This window comes from Mytilus edulis, chromosome 4 (genome assembly GCF_963676685.1).
Source record: "Mytilus edulis chromosome 4, xbMytEdul2.2, whole genome shotgun sequence".
Lineage (NCBI taxonomy): Eukaryota > Metazoa > Mollusca > Bivalvia > Mytilida > Mytilidae > Mytilus > Mytilus edulis.
The window spans coordinates 91,711,375-91,732,970 of record NC_092347.1 but is presented as its reverse complement, the minus strand read 5'-3'; the positions used below and the strand labels follow the sequence as shown (position 1 = coordinate 91,732,970).

Genomic DNA, 21,596 nt, shown 5'->3' with positions numbered 1-21,596 from the left:
ACAAACATACAAATAAACTTATAGCTGCTAATTTCCATGCCATTTTGGTCTCACTGAGTCAATCAAACCACATCTTAACTTGAATAAGAAAAAATCGAAGCCTGAATAAATATCCATCTAATTTATGATTTTTTTAGTTTTGTCAGCTTATTTTAACAATCAATAGAAGAACGATATAGAGTGGAAGGTATTAAAATATTGTCCATTGAAATCTTTTGGAAACGGGGTATATTTTTATTTTATTTTTATTAAATACCTTCAGTTCAATTTAATTTTAAACATGTACATATATATATATTGTATATGTGAACATTATTTATTCATTAAAACAGCAATATTATACCATGCGGGCTTTGTATATAATTTATTTTACATTTTATATAAGAGAGCATTCATTTGAATATAATTGATTGACTTTTGGATTAAGTTGTAAGAAAAAGGTAAACTAGATGATCTAAATAACTTAAAACCAGTTATAATAGTTCAACTGTAAATAACATCGTTCATTTGTTAATGCATAGATATATAAAGCACGAAAGATGTGCTCAGTTGTGCCGAAAAAAGGCATAGCAACTCGTAAGAAAGTGATTGTAGCTATAACAGCTATAACACATAAAAACATACTAAAGCGTTAATTTGGAAGAGAATGAGGCCAGAGTTTCCATATCGTTACTGAGGCAAAAATAGACAATTATTATTATTTGACTCTCCCATGAAGTAAACAAGATTATCTAAACTTGGGTTTTCTTAAACGAAAAATACAGCACAACACATTAAACAAAAATTCGAACATTTTACTTCATAAAATAATGTTGGACAATCAGAACTTTTCATGTGGGACAATCAGAACTCTAAAATATTAAAAAGTGGGACAATCGGAAATAAATCAATAATCTCCCCTCCTGGATAATAATCTTTATTGATATGTGTATCTGAGCACCCTAATGTCACGCAGACATCCCAACTGTCTAGAAAAAATATATAAGATAGTTAGTTAGTTTTAGATTAGTTTTTATATTAAATGCACACCAGTTGTAACACATCTATAGAAACATCAGCATTATACCAAGATTATTCTGTGATAAATATATATATACCACGATATTATGTATTAATGAAGTTAGTTCTACCAGAATACCACAGTCCTAAAATAGACCAAGTGTAGTTGAATTACAAGTAACTAATATAGGATAGAACTTTTATAACGTCTTATAACTGTAAATCATAATGCAATGTCAGAAGCGGCAGTTCAACAGCCGGTTCATCAATTCCGACCAATGTCGTTAAACATTCCCGTTACAAGTATATGAACAAAATTGTTCTGACGATTGAAGGCCCTTTTTGGGTTGTGTCTCCTGACGCCTCATGTCCAAAGCAAGTCAGACAAGAGGCTCTCAAGAGCCTGAATCGCTCACTCTAATTTTTTTGGTTAAATCTCTCATCAATGATTATTTTGGCTTTTTCAATTTATTTAAATGTTCTTTGAATCGTCCTATTTTCTTCAAAAGCAAAAAAAAAATCATTTTCTCCTATGTTCTATTTTAGCCATAGGAGCTATGTTTCTGACATACAAGGAAATGAAATATAAAATTTATACTAGATACTCTGAAACTCATTTAGCCTAAGTTTGGCTGAAATTGATACAGCAGTTTCAAAGGAGAAGATTTTTTAAAGTAAGTCAACATGATGAACAAATTGTGAAAAAAGTCTTTAAAGGGCAATAACTCCTTAAGGGGTCAATTGACAATTTTGGTCAAATTGACTTATTTGTAGATCTTACTTTGCTTAACATTTTTGCTATTAACAGTTTATCTGTATCTATAATAATATTCAAGATAATAACCAAAAACTGCAAAATTTCTTTAAAATCATCAATTCAGGGGCATTATACCTGAAAAACCAGTTACCCAATTCGGCTGAAAATTTCAGGACAGGTAGACCTTGACCTAATAAATACTTTAACTTCTTGTCTTATTTGCTCTAAATGCTTTCGTTTTTGAGATATAAGCCAAAAACTGCATTTGACCCCTATGTTCTATTTTAAGTAACAGCGGCCATGTTTTTTGACGGATCAAAAATCGAAGCACACACTTTGTGCAGGATAATCTAAGGAACAAACATGCTAAGTTTCATCCAAATCCATTCAGCAGTTTCAGAGGAGAAGATTTTTTAAAGTTATCAAATGTGATGAACAAATTGTGAAAAATTGTCATTAAAGGACAATAACCCCTTAAGGGGTCAATTGACAATTTTGGTCATATTAACTTATTTGTAGATCTTACTTTGCTGATCATTTTTGCTGTTTACAGTTTATCTTTATCTATAATAATATTCAAGATAATGACCAAAAACTGCAAAATTTCCTTAAAATTACCAATTAAGTGGCAGCAACCCAACAATGGTTTGTTTGATTCATCTGAAAATTTCAGGGCTGATAGATCTTGACCTAATGAACATTTTTACCCCATGTCAGATTTGCTCTAAATGCTTTCGTTTTTGAGATATAAGCCAAAAACTGCATTTGACCCCTATGTTCTATTTTAAGTAACGGCGGCCATGTTTTTTGACGGATCAAAAATCGAAGCACACACTTTGTGCAGGATAATCTAAGGAACAATCAAAGTTTCATTCAAATCCATTCAGTAGTTTCAGAGGAGAAGATGTTTGAAAAATTGTTAACGACGACGACGACGACGGACGCCAAGTGATGAGAAAAGCTCACATGGCCTTTTAGGCCAGGTGAGCTAAAAAAGACAATCAGACGTTGATGTGTGGTTCTACAGCCCCAACCAGTCACGAAATGCTTCAAAGCTCAATGCAATATCGGACTATAGATTCATTTACAATTGTCCCTAAACCGAATTATCGAAATACAAAAAAAAAAAAAAATATGTTAGATTTTCTCATGTATACTGCTAAATGGGAGATTTAGACCATTTAAAAAAAGTCAACTATGATGGAATTTTAATTAAAGTTATTCTGAAAGACAATAATTGACCAAAATTGTCACTTAACGCATAGTGAGAAACAACCTAACCAAACGAAAATTTGAATCGCTTCAACACCCTTTAAGTGACGGTCTTGTCACAAACTGTCTTTAGGTGGCGCTGATTTGTTTCCAATCAAGAAATTATCTGTCTATCTGAATAATGATTTAGTACATATTATAACTCCTTTTTAATTCAAGAGACAAAAAGTGCCTACATAAGTTTTTCATAAACACATATGAATAAAATTAATGCTTACTTGTAAAAGTATAAAAGATAAGAAGTTCGAATAACAAACAACTGCATGTCTAAGTTTATTCCCAGACACACATATATTTGTTTAGAGAGCTACAAACAGAAATATTAAGAACAAAAGTGAGTTCATAAGCTAAATGAGAGATACATAATAGATGTATTTATATATGTCCATACCAGAACCCTGTATACGTGTAGGTTGCCTCTCAATATCTATCAAAACAAATTATTATACATGATCTATACATAATGAAGTACAATAATATATGTTTACTTATTTCGTTAACTTGGATAATCAAACGAAAGTTTTATTACAAAACTTGTAATGCCACTTCACAGCAAATGAAAAAAATGCATACAATTCATTTTGATCAATGACCCTGACTAATGTTGTTTTTGTACTTTCAATTTCTACATAAAGGTTTTGTTTGAAGAATCACTTAAGTTCATTTATTACATGTAATTTTATTTATTAGTTTTCCTGTTTTAGTAAAATAAATGTGTGTCATCCCCTCCAAACTGAATGGTTACAGAACTCGGAAATTTTATAGCCCATTTAACGACCATGAGAGAGGTAAACTTGAACATATCACTTTAGACGAATAAAAACACGTTTGGCTAACAATTTACAAATTGAATTTTATAAAAATGACATAATATGAAAACCAACAATTCCCGAGTTTCATGTTTCCTTTGTGCAGAGAATATTTATGAAATTGACAAATTTTAAATAAGTATCCCTAATAAACATTTATCGTTGTTGCCTTGTTCAACACAGCTTACTTATTACGTACATCTTTAAAATAAAAAAATGTGTGAAACTATCGTAAAAAGTTTTACTACATTATTATAAACTTAATATGATATACATATATATGCTTTATTTTTGCAATCCTAAGGAAACATTAGATGTGTAATACAATCTTATTAATCTCTATCATACTCTATCGTGGATGTTTGAAAGCTCATCACACATTAAACATTAAAGTGCGCTAAGAGCAGAAAGGGCTCAAGTAAAATAAGAATAAAAACGTCTCCGGTAAACCTTTGATGGGGAAGACTCAACCATAATTTTAAACAAGCACACAGTTAAAGTGCATAATACACATGTTTAAATATTACGTTCCACTTAACAATTAACACGTATTATTATTTTATTTTCGACTTTACCTTTTTTGTCCGTCTCTTCTAGTACAACTGTATCGATGCCTTCCATTTTTGGTGTTTTCGGTCGTCTGCCAAGACCTTGACCTTTGTTGACATCGAAAATTTTATTGAATTTCTTTTTGTAAATATCCTGAATCATATCTTCTGTAATGAGGGATTTCGGTACTACTTTTTTCCTTTTAATAAATGTTCGTTGTTCTTGGTCTTCTTCGTTGTCTTCTGGTAATCCATATTCATCGCGATTCATCTTCTCGTGTTCAAGGACGCGAGAAGTGACGTACTGCGTATGAAAACGGTGGTATGCTTCGTCCTCGAATCGTTGTCGTAATTCATTTAGCTGTAATACTTGTCTTTCTTTCGTTTCTCGTTTTCTTCGGTCTTTTTCCAACAATTCTTCCCACTGTTGTTTCGCTTTATATACCTCATACTCGGCAAGTCTCTGGACGAACCTCTGTTCTCGGTGCTTTTTAGATTCACTGCCGTACGCATTGGACATATTTCTATATATACCGGCTTGTCTCCTATTCAGTACATACTCTTTCTCATACCTAGGAGGAATTTTGGACCGTTTTTGAACAACTTTATTGTTTTCCTTCGGTTTAGTCTGACCTTGTTCCATTTCCTGTAGCTTAGCTGCCATTTCGGCTTCACGAATAGACTCTTCACCAACATAGGCTTGCGAAATTTCCTCAGGTCCATTCGTTGATGGTTTATAAGTTAATTCGGCGGGCTCCGTATCCCAAGCACTTCTTTTTACCGTTTTACTTCGGAGAAACACAAATGATTGCGGCCATTCTTTCTCTATAATCACATCTGTGTTTTTCTTCAAAATTTCCTTTGGTTTATGTTTAGGAGACGATGTTAATACCGTCTTTCGCTTTTTTGATCGTCCGTATAAATAAGAATAAAAACTTTGAACTTGAGCACTAGGTTTATACTGTTTTAATGGGGGTGAGCTTGATTTGTCAGTGGCTTCGGGTGAAGTATTCCGTGATGGGGCATTCCACCGGAAAGTAAACTCTTTACTCCTCCCTCTGGACTCAGAACTAGTTCGCGAGTTTGTTGACATTTCTGTTTTTGGTGACATGGGTTGTCCATTCATTCTTTGGTTACTCCTTGGATTTTGAATTCTATATTCTGTTGTGTCAGTTCTTGGCGATGAAACTTTATTCCTGTCACTGGTCGCATGAACTCTATTTGAATTATTACTCCCAACAGACATTCTTTCTGCATCACTACTACAAAACAGGAGAAATTTTACCATTGTGTAGCAATGGATTGACAAATGACATACAATAAATTGAGAAGATTTAAATCCTTGTATTATCAGCTATTTAAATGCACATTTTATTTGCATTTATTAACTCTTAACTATAATGTTCAAAGGACTAAACGAAAAACCTGTTATTTCTTAATGAACATGGCAATATGGTAAAATGTGCGGTAGTCATAACATATGGACAAGATTTTCAGCATTAACAAAGGGATTTGTAAAGTAAATGGTGTCATTATATTACGTAATTTCATTCTGCTGTGCATTCAATTATCTAGAAAACTAAATCAATTTAAATGCATGTATACGCAAATCACAAAAAAGTGTGATCAAATAGTAACATCAGTTATCTTGCTAGGATAAATGACGAAAGTGCGCACCTCTGATTTATTTTAACTGTGAAACAATAAGATATCCACATTAAGCAAATTAGTTTCATCTCAAAACGCATCAGATACCAGATATACCAGGCTTACATGTATATTGGGTACGCTAGACAAAACCTTATCAAAGATACCAGGCTTATAGTTTTGTACGCTAGACAAGACTCGCCAGTGCCTCTCGGATAAAAACGGTTGCAATGCCAAATAGAATACTACAAAGTTGAAGAGCATTAATAAACGATAATTCCAAAAAATTGTGCCAAATACCGCTTATACGATATATACCTGTGTGTAGAAAATATAAGCAGTTAGAATATTACAATATATTAGAATTATTCAATTTACAGAAAATTAATAAAGCAATGACATTCCATGTGACTACTTACTTTTTCCCTCTCGTTTGGTTTCTGTTACTTTGAGAAGTCACAACTGAAATAAAAATTTAAAAACACCCTTATGTTTAAACTCTATGTTATTGATTAATGGATATTTGATATGTTTCTTTATCTGCAAAGTTGTAAATCTCGGTTGTGCAACATAAAACTAATTATTAATTTCTATTGATGCAAATGTTTTTATTACATATCACCGGCTGCATGCAATAACTAAACGTTTATATATGAATATAATTGGCAAAAAAGTTACGGTACACGACCATTCCCACATTGTTGGCAAATAATACTATGACATTTATGTTCAGATTTAGTTTGAAAATTAGATGCCGATGGAAAATTTATATTTTTTCTCTCAATGTTTAACATAATATCTTCTTTCAACATAATTTTCAAATATGTGCATTCAATGATGTAAGCGAATATAATCCACCATACAGCTTTCAACAATAAGCATTCCCCACACCGAATGCCAGTATACAACATGCCAAATGTGAAATAATTCAAACGAGATAACTAACGACCTGATTTATAACAAAACAAAAACACCAAACAAATTTTTTGACAGAAATGAACCGACCACCACTAAAATAATGGCTCATGACTTGGGCCAGCTTAATTTACTTGCTTAGATTGTACTTAAATTCTCGAAGAGAGAACAATAACTTGAGAGAACACAAAGTATATCTTAAAGTTCCATTTCTGAATTATTAGCCAATGGAAGGGAAGCAATCACAGCTTAAGGAAGTTCGCTTGTAATTTTTGGGGATTTTTGTCAGAATTTTTTAATCTTCTTGTTTTATCCATTTGAATGCCTTGAAAAAAAATTGCCCATTGACCCCCATTTTTCTGTTTATAAATCTTTTACATGTATAATCATAAGCCATCTGTAGTTTTAGATGATAAAGCAAGAAAAGTCAAGAGAGAATATTTTCCCGCCAAAATTTCAATGGCTAATATCTCGAAAACAAGCACATTGGCCTATATATTTTTTTTGCTTTTGATTCCTTTATGAATTCCCTATTAATATAAACTAGTGTTTTAAAAAGTTAAATATTTTGAAACTAAGAAGCGAACTCCCGTAATTAACTATATATATTTAATAAGAAACCAAATTCATTTATTTACCATCCGGTTTATGTATCGAAGACACATGTTTCTCCTGTCTCCTATCATTGTTTTTCTTGTTGTTATTGTGCGTTATATCACCATTTGGTTTTCCTACTAAACTTTTGTTGTTATTAGCTGGTGGAAGGCGGTGGTGATTAATATCCCCATTCCCAACTAGACTGTTGTTTTTGCCTGTTGGTGGAAGACGAGTTATTGTCGTTGATTGTTTATTTTGCGGTGTCTTTACGTCCGCTCTGAAAAAGAGAGTAAAACCGTGAGAATACATATAATCACTTAAGTCAGAAATTTTATTCAATTTTTGAAAAATGAATTTGGTAACAAAATATTTAATTATAAAAAAATATAGAAAACTGTCTACAACCGTATCCTTTGGTGACAAACGAAACAACAAATACCAAGAAGTGAGAACCCAGAACTTGAACAGGAATGTCATTCCATGATTAAAAGAACAGATATTCTCCCCGGGCACGTTATAGTTAAAATATGTTTTACAATTCCAAATCTCATACTTGTATACAACTGTCGTTTCAAAATCCTACCAACGCAGAACTGCTATACAAATAAAAGTCAAAGCAGTGTGCACAAATTGAATATATATTCAGAAAAATATTAACGGGGAGTAATTGTGTGCGATAACAATATCAGAATCAGCGTCAATCAATATGTAAATTCAAATTCAGAATAGTAACTAAACAAGCTACTAGTGTAACTGTATGCAAAACAATAGAACATTATAAAAGAATTGAAGTAAAAACTTACAAATAATAAACAAACGGTTTAAACTCCGATGATCTATAGTCAGAAATACAAGTATGACTTCGTTGTAAAACAATCCCACTTCTATCACATCGTGACATTGCCTAATGCAATTCATGTAGATATTAAATGACGATAATTACTTGGAATTGCACACAAAACGAAACGTATTTGACATGTTTGAGTCACATTGGATTTTTTGGAATTGTAATTTACATTGAAACATCCATGGTGATTCATAAACTATTATATCAATATGAGATCCTTAAAAACGTATTAAGTAATTATTTACAATTGTTGCTTATGATTTGAAATAGTAGAGTGGATCGAATGGTTCCCGTTCCCATTGATGAATGAAATAATTTACTATATCACCCTTAAATGACGTTTTAATCCTTATTAATCCATAGATTTCAATGAATACAATATTTGAAGATTGATATTTTGACATATCAATCAAGAGTTTGAAAAGGAAAAGAACAATGCCAGGTATTACTTCACACGGGGGAAATATAAGATGGTATACAATTTAAACGTCAGGATTCGACATAACTAGGCAAAATACAAGTCAAAACTAACTAACCGGGAATCTGTGAAACATTGAGAGATAGTTGTAATTAGTTTTTGTTTTGTATATCAACTATTTATTTTACCACTTTGTCATTGTTTTTGCTATCACTTATTTGAAATATCTCAAACACAATTGCCCATTGAAAAATTGGGATGCACCAGAATTTTCAATATTTTGGTGTTATAATTAAAACAGTTCTCATGGCTCGCTGAGTACACATTTTTATTCAAAAATCTTAATACAGTTCAATACCAGGATATTCCATCAATATATATAAAAAAGAAGTAAATATATATACATATAAAATGAGCAGATAGTGTGATTGATTTTTTCTTACGTCCAGCGACAAATGTTTCAATGCATATCTAGGTTTAATATACAAATTAGACGTGTTGTGCAAAGTGGGAACAAGAAAGAAGGACGGTAACATTGTGCTGCCATTAACATGGGGTTAATTGTGAAGATCTGAAGTCTAACCTTGCAGTAGTTCACTTGTAAACATGTCCCAAGTACAATCATTGCAATGGTATTAATTTGCAAGGAGCTCGGTATTTTCCCAGCATGATGGAATAAGATATGGACGTAGCTGCGTATTTATACATCCTGCGTAAACTGACACCCCTTTAAAAATGAGGGACGGAAAAGTCTAATATGATCAGATTGGTTGGTAGATAAGGCGTGCAGTTTAGAGCATTGTTTTCGCAAATAAATATATCATTTTCTTTAGTCTTTCGTGATTGTTACAAAGCACTGCTATTTGAGTATAAACAATTTAAGATAAAGACGTTCCCATAATCTCATTCAATTTACAATTCTATTATAATAATACACTGGAAGGTTCATTAACTGTAGAATCGACTTTAAAATAGGCAAATGCATAGAGATAAGCCAGATGACTTTTTTTAAGAATTGTAAGTGTCAACATTTTTTGGGAAAACAGGCGAGAACGCTTGAATTTTAAAACTGACTTATTGATGTGAACTAATATTGCTATTACTTTTTCATGAGCCATCTTTTGACATTAAATTGATTGGTAGCAATATCGAATACAAAGTAGTACGATACACTATAAAGTGCTTTGGCAATGCTACAAACGGGTACAAACAGAATACGATGGATGTATAATTACGTAGCCACATCCGTTTAATCCTACTCAATCTTTCTGGAAAGGTGCCACGCTGCATGCACGTAAATACCTATTCAATAATTCTACTAAAACTGTAAGTGACATTATGTTGCCTATAATTGCCTACATCCACTTTATTACAACTTTGGTGGATTGTTGTCTCATAGGCAATAATACCTCATCTCCATATATTTTTTTATATATATATAGATCTACGTATTTAAAACACCAAACTGTCCGTGAAATGATATGGGTATGATTGTCAGAGGGCACTGCACTCTTTATTAGTCCATGTACACAATAATGTCGACCTTAAATCATCAATATTCTAATACTGTATATTGCAAGGCATGGATACACGTTTGTCGACCCTAAATCATCAATATTCTAATATTGTATATTGCAAGGCATGGATACACGTTTGTCGACCCTAAATCATCAATATTCTAATATTGTATATTGCAAGGCATGGATACACGTCTCACCTTATTGAAAATCATTCGTATATATGTATTATCATTCCACAACCCGTTAATATATGTTTATTGCCAACATTAAATGCTTGTCCTTTGAAGACATTAAATTTTAATAGGGTCACAGTGTGAAGACATGGAGCATTGGAAAATCTACTTCTCTTTCAATAATATTTACCGACCACAAGTAACAAGTTTTGTTGGAAATAATTAAACGACTATGGTTCAAGCTGTGTATTTATTGAATTTCTGAATATTTGCAAATTATTTACACTTTTTATAGAATTATCAATAGATGAAAAATTGAAACGCTACATAGCGACTGCGTTCAGTTGAACCAACTATTATATATCACTTATGTTAGTTACCGAATGCGAATTTTGATATGATTCAGCTTCTGGCATGAATTCTACAAAAAATAAAGAACTGTGCATAAAAGGAGATAAAGGATATAATATGTCAATGAGACAGTAAACCGACACATTCTACTGTATTTACGCAGCACGAGTAACAAAACTCGCAGTCAATATATCAGTGCCAATGAGATAACACTCCATCCAAAAAATAAAAAAATAAAAATACCGATGAATTGAACATGCAGGTACCATCAATCATCCTTTATTTCAACTAAAATACCCTTACAACTGTTTATCATGCCCACTACTTGAGACAGACACACGGTCATGTGGTGTGGTTCACCTAGTTTTTGAACTCTCAACCGGCCTTCCTTTAATCCTTCGCAGTCAATGCAATAACATACGGCACAGGGATAAATGTACCACTGTCGTTAAAAAGTAAAGTAAGGAGATGTGGTATGATTGCCAATGAGACCAATATCAACCCTGTAAACATCTTCCTGCCATCATACGACCGAATCAACAATGTTGACAACCTATTTCGTATGGGAAGCCATCAAAGGCATCGGAATCTATTCAAAACCGTTGTAGTAAATGATACTATTTAAAGACTGTTTGTTCAGAGAACTTATTATACAACTCTTCAGATTTCTTCCACGTGCTCAGGATTGTTCTCTTATCCAAATTTTTGTTGATCAGAAGAGGTTTTTAAAATAGTCAAAATAAAAATAAGATAAACAGTAAGATCTTTCCAGTTGGTAACGCATAGGTACAATCAAAATAATTTCGTTTTAAAGACGTGAACTTGAATGCACTTTCCTTATTAAAAAATCTTGCACGTTCGTTGAGAGATATTATTCTCAAATTTGTAGTTTCGAATTACAACCCCCTTGAATGTTTTGTCCTTTTATGCTTGACAAAAAAGTTCATATGTATACGCCAATAACAAGAAATTTAATTTGATTACTTATTTTCGTTTACGTCATAAACAAATTTAATGGGTAGTTATAATAACTTTGTGAATAAAAGTATTTCCAAAGGATGTGAACGCTCGACCATTGGCTAATAACGTGAGAAAACTGTAAAAGAAAAGACTTTTTTTTCAAAATTAATTTGAAATAATTTGGGAACATTGCGTACAAAATGATCAATCCAAGTAACGGGATGTTGATTTAAAAACCATACTCAAATTTCTCTCTTTATTTTCTTGACTGCTTTTCTGTGAATATCCCTATTTTGTTTTCTCTCTCTCGTTTTGTTTGAATGATCAGTGTCAAAACAGGTCACCCACCATGCCTGCTTGTTTGTCTTGGTAAAGATTTATTACATAATATAAGAATTAAAAAACTCATTTGTCTTCTCAATTTAAAGACCAACCGATATCTATATAACATTTAACCTTCATCTATTGTACATTATATAAGTTATATTCTTTTTCACAGTTATATAGACAAATTATATCCGAACAATCTATTTAAGAACAATATATAAATACTTAGAAATTTAAATACTTATATGCCAGAAACAACAAAGGGAAAGGACGAATGTATCCTGCATTGAATCATTACTAACGTGGTTAACATGTCAGACGTCCCCACAAACTGATTTACATATAAATGGTCCCCAAAATGCAGCCATTGATGATGCACAATAAAACGTTTATGAAAATTGACAAAAAAGCAAAATGTCAGTGTTGGGTTTATATTCACCGTTTTGATCAAAATTAAATCTGGCAACATAAGAAGTTACCATATAATTGAATTTTAAGTAAAACAATCCATGTTTTTGGTTATAATATAAATAGAACTATGTGTGGGATGATGGGAACGAGACTAAAATAAACGACAATGGACGTACTTTATGCAACATGCATGAATATACAGATGTAATTTATGAGGGTCTGGAAGGGTCAATTCTGTTCTATTGATCTTTTAGGCCAATTTTATCCATTCTTTAAACTGTTTTCCCATTATCGTCTACTGTTATATTTTAGCATCTCGTTATTCTCTATCTTTTTGAGTAAAATTTTCTCTTTTCTTTATATTTTTTGACCATTTTACTCTTTTCTGTAAACCATAGACATATCCTTATTCATTGGTCTCCAGAATAAACTACAGGTCTTCCGACTACAGAAAAGTTGTTTGATTTCAATTGTTGAACATTTCTAAGATTGTCAATTCTAAAAGAAAAGCACAAAAAGCATGGACAACAAAGGCGACAAGTCAGTGTTCCATTCTTTGGATAGTCTGGTTTTGGTAACAAATATTTTTGATTGTAAAGTCAAATAAGCCAAGACCGTTTCCACGGTTAATTATAAATAATAGAATTATTCTAATTAAAGAGCTCAAGAAATCTCTTATAAAGGCCACTGGGGCCGTATGCATAAAACATCTTAACTTAAGTATTCCTTAAACTTAGATTTCACTAAGAATTTCCTTAGTTAAGTCAAATTCTTAATTGGTATACATAAACTTACTTAAGTATTCACTTAACTAAGGAATACTTAAATCGGAACCTTTCTCTAGTTACCGTATGATAAATATTAGCTCATCACATGTACTCATCCGTGTAAAAGTTTGTTATGATTATTTAAATTTATTGATCAATGCATGCTTTTACTTTAAAGAGCTGGGGTTAAATTGATATAGGCATGTAAAACAATTCAATAGAACGTAACATAGTTTAATGATGAACAATTGGCGCATATAAGACAACGCTTTTTATGGTTGATGGTTTGACGGATGAACATTGGTAATCCAAAACTTTCCTCTACTTAATCTTTAATTATCTTTCATGGGTGTAATATTTTCTGGAGACAACAATATGTTTTAAACTCTAACAAAACATGATCAAGGTTAAATCAGTGGCGTAGCACAAGTCTGAGTACAGCATTGTAAGCATGCATGTGCTAACAAATAATTTTACAAAACACCTTTTTTCAATAAAATGTTCACTTATCGTTGAGCTTATTATGCGCTGCCATCTCCCTGTCCAGAACCCTTGCCTACATTTGCTTATAGTTTAAAAAAGTCTATTTTGATGTGAAATTAACATTTTTATCACTTCCCTTTTACAACAAAAAAAGGGGGAGGGTAGATTGTTTTCCAGAAATCCATTTACAAACGAGGGTATATTTCAAAAGTCCTACAATCTTTACTAAAACAAATGGTTACAGTAAGTATATTCTCCACATCTTAACGAACTTAGAACTATTTTCGAACCGCAATATATCTCTCTGAATATATAAGGTAATATGAAAAAATAATTTAAAACGAGTAAGGTATCACAAATACCTTATATAACCGACGAATTCCATGGGGACTTCTGACTGCCGTAACAGTGATTCCAAACAATCAACCTAATTGTTTCATATCCCCCCCCCCCTTTTATGAAAGAAATCCACCTCTGGGTAGGTCTTAAAACTTTTCGATTTTGTCCCGGTAAGTGAACAAAAAATTAGGGTATGCCCTACATCTTTAGAATAAAACTGAATTGAAAGTTCAAATGAAGCACCACCTCCCACCCAACCCCATCCACCCGGCAAAACAGAAACCACACCCACACATATATAAAGTGTTGTTTTTCATGCTCTCTTCATTCCTTGATTCGGTTTTTAACTAACGGTTAAAATTGATACCGCGCGGTGTATTTTAATAATTAATAAAAAAACCGTGCACGTACAAAGTATACAAAAGAAAAAAAGTACCATGAATTACATGTGTGTAACACTCAGTACTTTTCGGTATACATAACATCGAGATTAGGAAATAGTATATATAACTACCCACTGTTATCTCTTGATTTGTTGATTATACGTGATTCGAAGAAAATAACGATGATCTTTAATATTTACTTATTATTTAGCAATAAATAAACGAATAATTAGTTTATTACTGATACTGTATATATATATTAATCAATCAAATTGTAGGTAACATAATAATGTTCTACCAAAAACGCAAACTTTCGACTAATTTTTAACTATTTTTGAAAATTTAAGGTAGCTCTATAGGTACCTTGGACTTAAGTGTTATATTAGGCGTTTCCTTAGTATAAGGAGTTTTATGCATAGCACTTAAGTTTTGTGGGCGTGACTTAAAACAACTAAGATTTTACTTAGGAAATACTTAGTTTAAGATTTTTTATGCATACCACTTAGATAAAAAGGGCGGAGTTTCCTTAACTTAAGTGTTTACTAAGGGAAATCTTAACTTAAGTAGCTTTACGCATACGGGCCCTGAATTTTAAATGTGTAATAATTTGACCGTTCCTATTTTCAACCATCCTCTGATTTTTAAATGTGAATGTGCTAATTAATCTATGTATTGAATAATAAAACGCCTTTGTAAAGTACAAAAGCATAACAGGTTTATGAAACAGGTATTGATTTGTTTGTTAAACTCATTAAAAGCAACAAAGACAGGAAAATATAAAAGTACACACAACAATAATTCCTAATACATTTAATTCAAATTTATAATACTAAAATACACATGATTGGAAGAAAACAAATACTAGATATTAAAAATGGAGTAATTCCAACGTTCAATGTGTTAAAGGGCTGTATTTTATGAAAAATAAGCGCATACCTTTCGTTATATCTTTACTTTAAATATTTCAACTAGCAGAGTTTGAATGGACAACTTAAAAGTCGTTGAAAGTATTTAATAGTATTTAATAGTTCAGCATTGATTGTATTATTCACCCAAATACTTGAACAGTCTTAAATGTAAAGAAAAAAAACTTAACAAAACTTGGAATTTGTGGCAAACCATGGGTTCTGAAAGCCCGAAACAGAACAAATACATTTCCCAGATTATATTCGAAAGTCGAGTCGTATGATATCTGACATACGAATTACTTCCATTTTAAAGAGCTGCAGACGTAGAAAAGTCGGGTAACGAATTCATTTTGAATTGTGTATAATGCATGCTACTAGGCAAAATGAATTAACAAATCATTTATAGAGAAAACAATACGAATATAACTTTATAAATATGTATGGGCCCACAGTGATTTCCTGGCTTCACCTTGTACAGACACACTCAAACAAAAAGTTGAATTGTAAGCAAAAGATTAAAATAAAAACCGAAGTTCTAAGTATAGATTCAGTTATGCGTCAACTAATAATTTACCGACTCTGTCTAATTCTGTTTTACGTCGTTCGAATAATGTTGACCATTGTAATTTATGTCGGACGTTCTTACAAGATACGATGTTTCATCCATTTCAAAATGTTATTTTTAGTGACTATTTAATAAAGAGTTTGAAAATCAACGCAATGTTTAAAAGGCCATGATAAAAGGTAAAAGTATTAGGCCTTTTTGATTATATACATGTGTAATGACTAAAGATAATAAAGATCAGTCCGAATTTGGGTTAAGACCTAATGTATGCAAAGGTTTTGCAATGTTTAAAAAGGCCACGATAACAGTACACGGACGTATGAAACCGGTAACTACGGCCAAAATACAAACACCATAACACGGGCATATGAAACCGATAACTAGGGCCAACAAGAAAAACTGCATAACACGGGCATATGAAACCGATAACTAGGGCCAACAAGAAAAACTGCAAAACACGGGCATATAAAACCAGTATCTAGGTCCAAAAGACAAAGTACATAACACGGGCAATTTAAACCAGTATCTAGGTCCAAAAGACAAAGTACATAACACGGGCATATGAAACCAACATCTCGGGCCAAAAGGCAATAATGATTTGCAAAAAGTATGTAAGATGTCGTTTGTCCGTATCTAACCTATTTTCAGACCTAATAGACACATGACTTTAGACAGTGATTTTTAGGCAATCCATTTATATACTGTGTATATATAATAAATGGATTCACAGTTACAATAATATTATATAATATAAAACTGACCTTCGTAGTGTTAACATCATTTACTGTTGTATACATCAAATAAAATGGTTTGTTCTTTGATTGAGTAGTTATTAATATTCCTTTTAAAAATTTAAAATCCGTCTTTCTCTTCTAAGGAAGATGTACAAAAACTATATATGTCCCTGTCATACATTCTTGTACACATATTTGGATATTTTACAATCACATTTTAAAACATGCCACATCAATGTCGACTTAACAAAATAAAAGGAAAAGCTATCTCAGTATCTGTCACAATACTAATAACTTGATTAAATGGACTGTTTTTGTTTACGTATTTGGTCACGGTATGTTGGTCTTTATTCGTTACTTATATTTATTAAATATTCCAAATTTATTACCGAGTTTCAAATAGCACTTGAAGAGTGTGAGAGCGGCAATACACAGTACACTTCAGTAGCCGTTATCTCAATAGGAGATACTTTGGAAGTATGAAATACAAATTAATGTCCCTTGGGTTGTACAAACCACGGAGGATCGTCTAATAACTGTTTGCTTGTCCGAGATATATGTGATGTGAGTGTTTATTAAAACATTCAAATTGAACATGTAGATTATGTTATATGAAACTTGTCAATAAAACGATCGACCGCTTGGTTTCTGTTAATAAAACCATTGTGCTATCTTATGCATATATCATCGCATGATTCATTGATTCTTTCAAGATTTTGTTTACAAAAACATAAAATAAAAACCTACAACGCTTACATATATTACAGAGAATGTAAAACAAAGATTGACGACAACACAAAAGAAACATAAATTAGGACAAAATCGACACACAAAACTAAGATCCCGCAAAAAAATAAACTACTTTTTTATTCTCAAATATTTTAATTCATTTGCAATGATAATGTTTTCGATTTTACCAACTTTTAGCATATTTATTAATTTTTGCCAATGAGCCTTATCAACTGTTGACAGAGATGTATTGTTAGAGATAGATTATTTACTATTATACTGTTTCGCAACATGGAAGTCACATTAACAGTTTTGGGATTAATGATTTGCTGATAAACCCTTAGCATGCTGCTCATACATGGCATGCAATTAAATCATTGTACTTTCTTCTACCAGATTTTATCTGCTGCATTTAAAGTTTATATTCAAATAAAATCATTCTAAATATGAGGCTATTATTGATATACCTAGTATACAATAGTGTAAATCACTTCTCATCAATGTTAATATCAAAATTAACATAAGCTTATACGATCAAAATACCCGTGATAAAATGTTAAATAATGGTTTTATGTTTATCAAGACCAACTTAGTGCATATTTAATATAAATATATAATGATTTACATTTGATATCTAGCTTTAAACTAGTGCTAATACTCGTGGTTCTGGCATAAACATCAGATTCGCTGTAGTCAACGACCCGTTTTGAAACCACAAATCTAATGTACAACATGGTTTGGAATATAAGTCGCTTAACAGAATAGCTTAAACCACCCAAGGTTATATATAAGTTGGCCTGATGGAGTTGGAATTTGTTGTAGGTAAATTGCATAATATATGAACTGAACCAGTGGCGGATCCAGAACTTTTCCTAAGGGGGGGGGGGGGGGGGGGGGGGGGGGGGCGCTCCAGTCATGCTTCAATGATTCCATATATAATCAACCAAATTTTTCCAACGAAAGGGGGGGGCCCGGGACCCTCTGGATCCGCCTACATTATGTCAAATTCAAGCAAACGAGATATACATTCTCTAATACTGTAAATCCACCATGAAAAATTGAAATAGAATACTTTTAAGAAATAATTAGTAAAACAAAAGATAAATGTTAAAATAGTTCGTTAACATTCTGTTTCCAATACCACAACACGAGGTACTCTTTATAAATTGAAGTTTTTCTCATCATGATATGCTGTCTTACTTATTTACAGAGTGATTGAGCGCTCGTATCTTTTTGTCTAAACACGTCTTATTCTGTATATGAACCCGTTTCAGAAGTCTGGTTTTCAGTTGTTGTCATTGGTTGTATATGAACCCGTTTCAGAAGTCTGGTTTTCAGTTGTTGTCATTGGTTGTATATGAACCCGTTTCAGAAGTCTGGTTTTCAGTTGTTGTCATTGGTTTCTGTATATCATATACTTTTTCTCGCTTATTGTTCTGTACAATAATCAGACTGGTGGATTTGTCCTTTGAATTTGTTTGTTTTACATTGTATATTTTGTTATGTCAGGGCCTTTCAAGCTTACAAGACGATATGTCTTTTGCTTATTGTTGAAGGCCGTAGTGTTACCATCAACTCGGTATCTGGTGGACAGTTGTCTCATTTGAAATCATGATACCACAACTTGTTATTTATATAACGTCTAATCTTATATATAAGAATTATACACAGCAGGTACAAAAAGATTAACAAACCATGTTTAATGAGTGATAATCTTACCCAAGCAACATTTAAGGTCAATACAAAGTGTTTATATTTTTCGATTTATTGGTTTACTTTACATGCCGTCGTGTGGGTCCCCATCTTTGGTAACGTTTAAATTTATATCCTTCTTTTTTACATGAATAAGTTATTTTTAACTTGAAATTGATAAAAAAAAAAAGTTGGATGAAGCACAAAAACTAAATTGTTTTATGTAATTTTATTTCGAACGACTGATTCAACGTGGATTCATTGATATCCACATAAACTATGGTAACACATATTTCAGTAAACTTTTAGCTCATACAAATTATGTCTGATCTCTATCACAAAAATTATAAAAGCTGTCATGAATTATTTTATATTTGACAAATATCTCCATGGATGAAAATTGAACCATGGAGGAACTTTCACCATTACAAACCTTGTCTACGCTGTACAGTGTAGCGCGATCGGAAGTATTTTATCCCTCCATACAAAGATGGTGAACATGCTAATTCATTGTTTATTTAAATTATATTTATTTGAATTTTCATTATAGAATTAGAAGTATCAATATTTTCGTTTATTGCCGTTTTTAACCATTCAAATGCCAAGTCTTCATGGTCCCCCCTTAGTCGAGAATGACCAAAAGCTGTCATGAAGGTCCCCAAGCAGATTTCTTTTATTTTTGGTAATTGTTATGGGGGTTAAAAATCATCTGATGTGGAGCTTATTTTTCGTGGACACTGTCAAATTCAGAGCCCATTACCGGTATGGCTGATTTGCAGCAACAACAAAACAATTCGTACGGGTTATGTAAAAGGTTAAAGAGATTTGTAAAGCAAACGTTGACAAATGAAAAGGTTTTTAATGACTTTATCTGGAAAAATTGATGCTGTGCAACATGCATCTTTCGAGTCTGAATAGAAACCGGAAACGCGGATGTATCAATTTGATTGTAATATACGAAATGAATTCGGAATTTAGATACGATATTTCTTTACAGGAAATATTTAAGTTTTTACTTTTAAACTGTTAAAGTAATTCTAAATTATCGTTACAGCAGTACTCGAGTTATTTGCGATGTAATAATATTTACTGTTTTGCGTCTTATTTTGTACTTCTTAAAAAAGGGGGATGCTGATTGCGTAAGTCAAAATAAAGCACGTGTTCGACTTGTTAAACTGTTTTCTTTGTAACTGGATTAATTTATTAATTTATTTATTTAATCTTAATGATCATAATCATTTGCTGAAACTTAGTTGATTACTTTGACAATGGATCGTGTATCCTCAGATAGTATTCTCCTGTCTGGTTTGTTGGTCTACCTGTACAAGCTCAGGTACAAGTAATTAGCGATCTTAATCCGGATATCCCTCAGGCGTTAGAACTGTATTGGAGTATAACATAAAAAGCCTAAGGGTTATGCAATTACATGCATTTGATTATAATTGATAAAAAAATGGCGTCGGGCTACAAAAAACGATGAAGTTTTGAACGATGGCGGAAGACAATTTAACGATGGCGCAAGACAATTTAACGATGGCGCGAGTCATTTGACGATGGCGCAAGACATTTGAACGATGGCGGGGCTCCATCGTTAAACAGGCCATGGAGATCCCTGTTTGTTTTCACTTTCATAACCAAATACGTCGCTACGAAATTTCTCCTTTTTTAAAATAAGCATTGTGATTAAGCGAAGTTATCATAATTATCCTCATTTTTATTAATAAACTTATTATTATTATTATTATTTATAATAACGGTATCAGTGTTTCGTATATGTTATCGGGTGTAGTTTTGTATAATTAATTAAAGTTAAAATATTTATTTTAATAGAAAAATGAAGTAATAGACTTATTTTATCAAATAGAAATTAGTCAAGTACTCACGTTTGTTTAAAAATTGGTGGGAGAGTCTCGGGTGTCATGCTACAAATATGTTAACTTATTTGTTGTCGATTATGAAATTTAAAAGTCTATCATATTGTGCGCTTGAACTATTCCTGAATATTGATAATTCAAATCGAAGGGCGAATTGATATTTAAATCCAGACTTTGTATTATGACAACGTTTTCTAAAATTGTTGGAAAGTAGCGAAGTAATTAAACAAGGTGGTAGATCTAAATTCGTTGTGTAAATAAAAGAATTTACTCAAGTTATAAATGACGCGGACAACTGTACTATAAGACTTCAATGAAGTCCTGTAACTCACAAAACTGGTGTAGGAAGTATTGGACAAAAAGATATTGGGAAACCTAGTCAAACAAAGTTTATATTAAACTAGTAATCAATTAGTAATCATTAAGAAACTGATGTTCCACAAGAGACTAAATGACACCAAATTCAACAGCTATCGGTCTCAATACGGCCTTCAACAATTAGCAAAGCCCATACCGCAAAGTCAGCTATAAAAGGCCCTAACATCATAAATATTAAACAATTAAAACGAGA

The 21,596-nt window shown here is 32.1% G+C and overlaps 1 protein-coding gene across 7 annotated transcripts in view; it reads right to left on the bottom strand.

Moving 5' to 3' along the window:
* LOC139521038 (troponin T, skeletal muscle-like) overlaps positions 1 to 21,596 on the bottom strand; it is a 49,984-nt gene that overhangs the window by 2,704 nt on the left and 25,684 nt on the right. For 3 of the 7 annotated variants that reach the window (XM_071314209.1, XM_071314211.1, XM_071314213.1), the window contains exons 2-5: positions 7,586 to 7,821; positions 6,452 to 6,494; positions 4,413 to 5,647; positions 3,420 to 3,455 (exon numbers count right to left, since the gene is read on the bottom strand). In XM_071314209.1, coding sequence (XP_071170310.1) covers positions 3,420 to 3,455; positions 4,413 to 5,647; positions 6,452 to 6,494; positions 7,586 to 7,821 — 1,550 coding nt within the window. Of the gene's footprint in view, positions 1 to 3,419; positions 3,456 to 4,412; positions 5,648 to 6,451; positions 6,495 to 7,585; positions 7,822 to 8,347; positions 8,668 to 16,757; positions 17,356 to 21,034; positions 21,154 to 21,596 lie in introns of those variants that run through there. The other 4 variants (XM_071314214.1, XM_071314215.1, XM_071314212.1 and 1 more) reach the window with 4 other exon arrangements.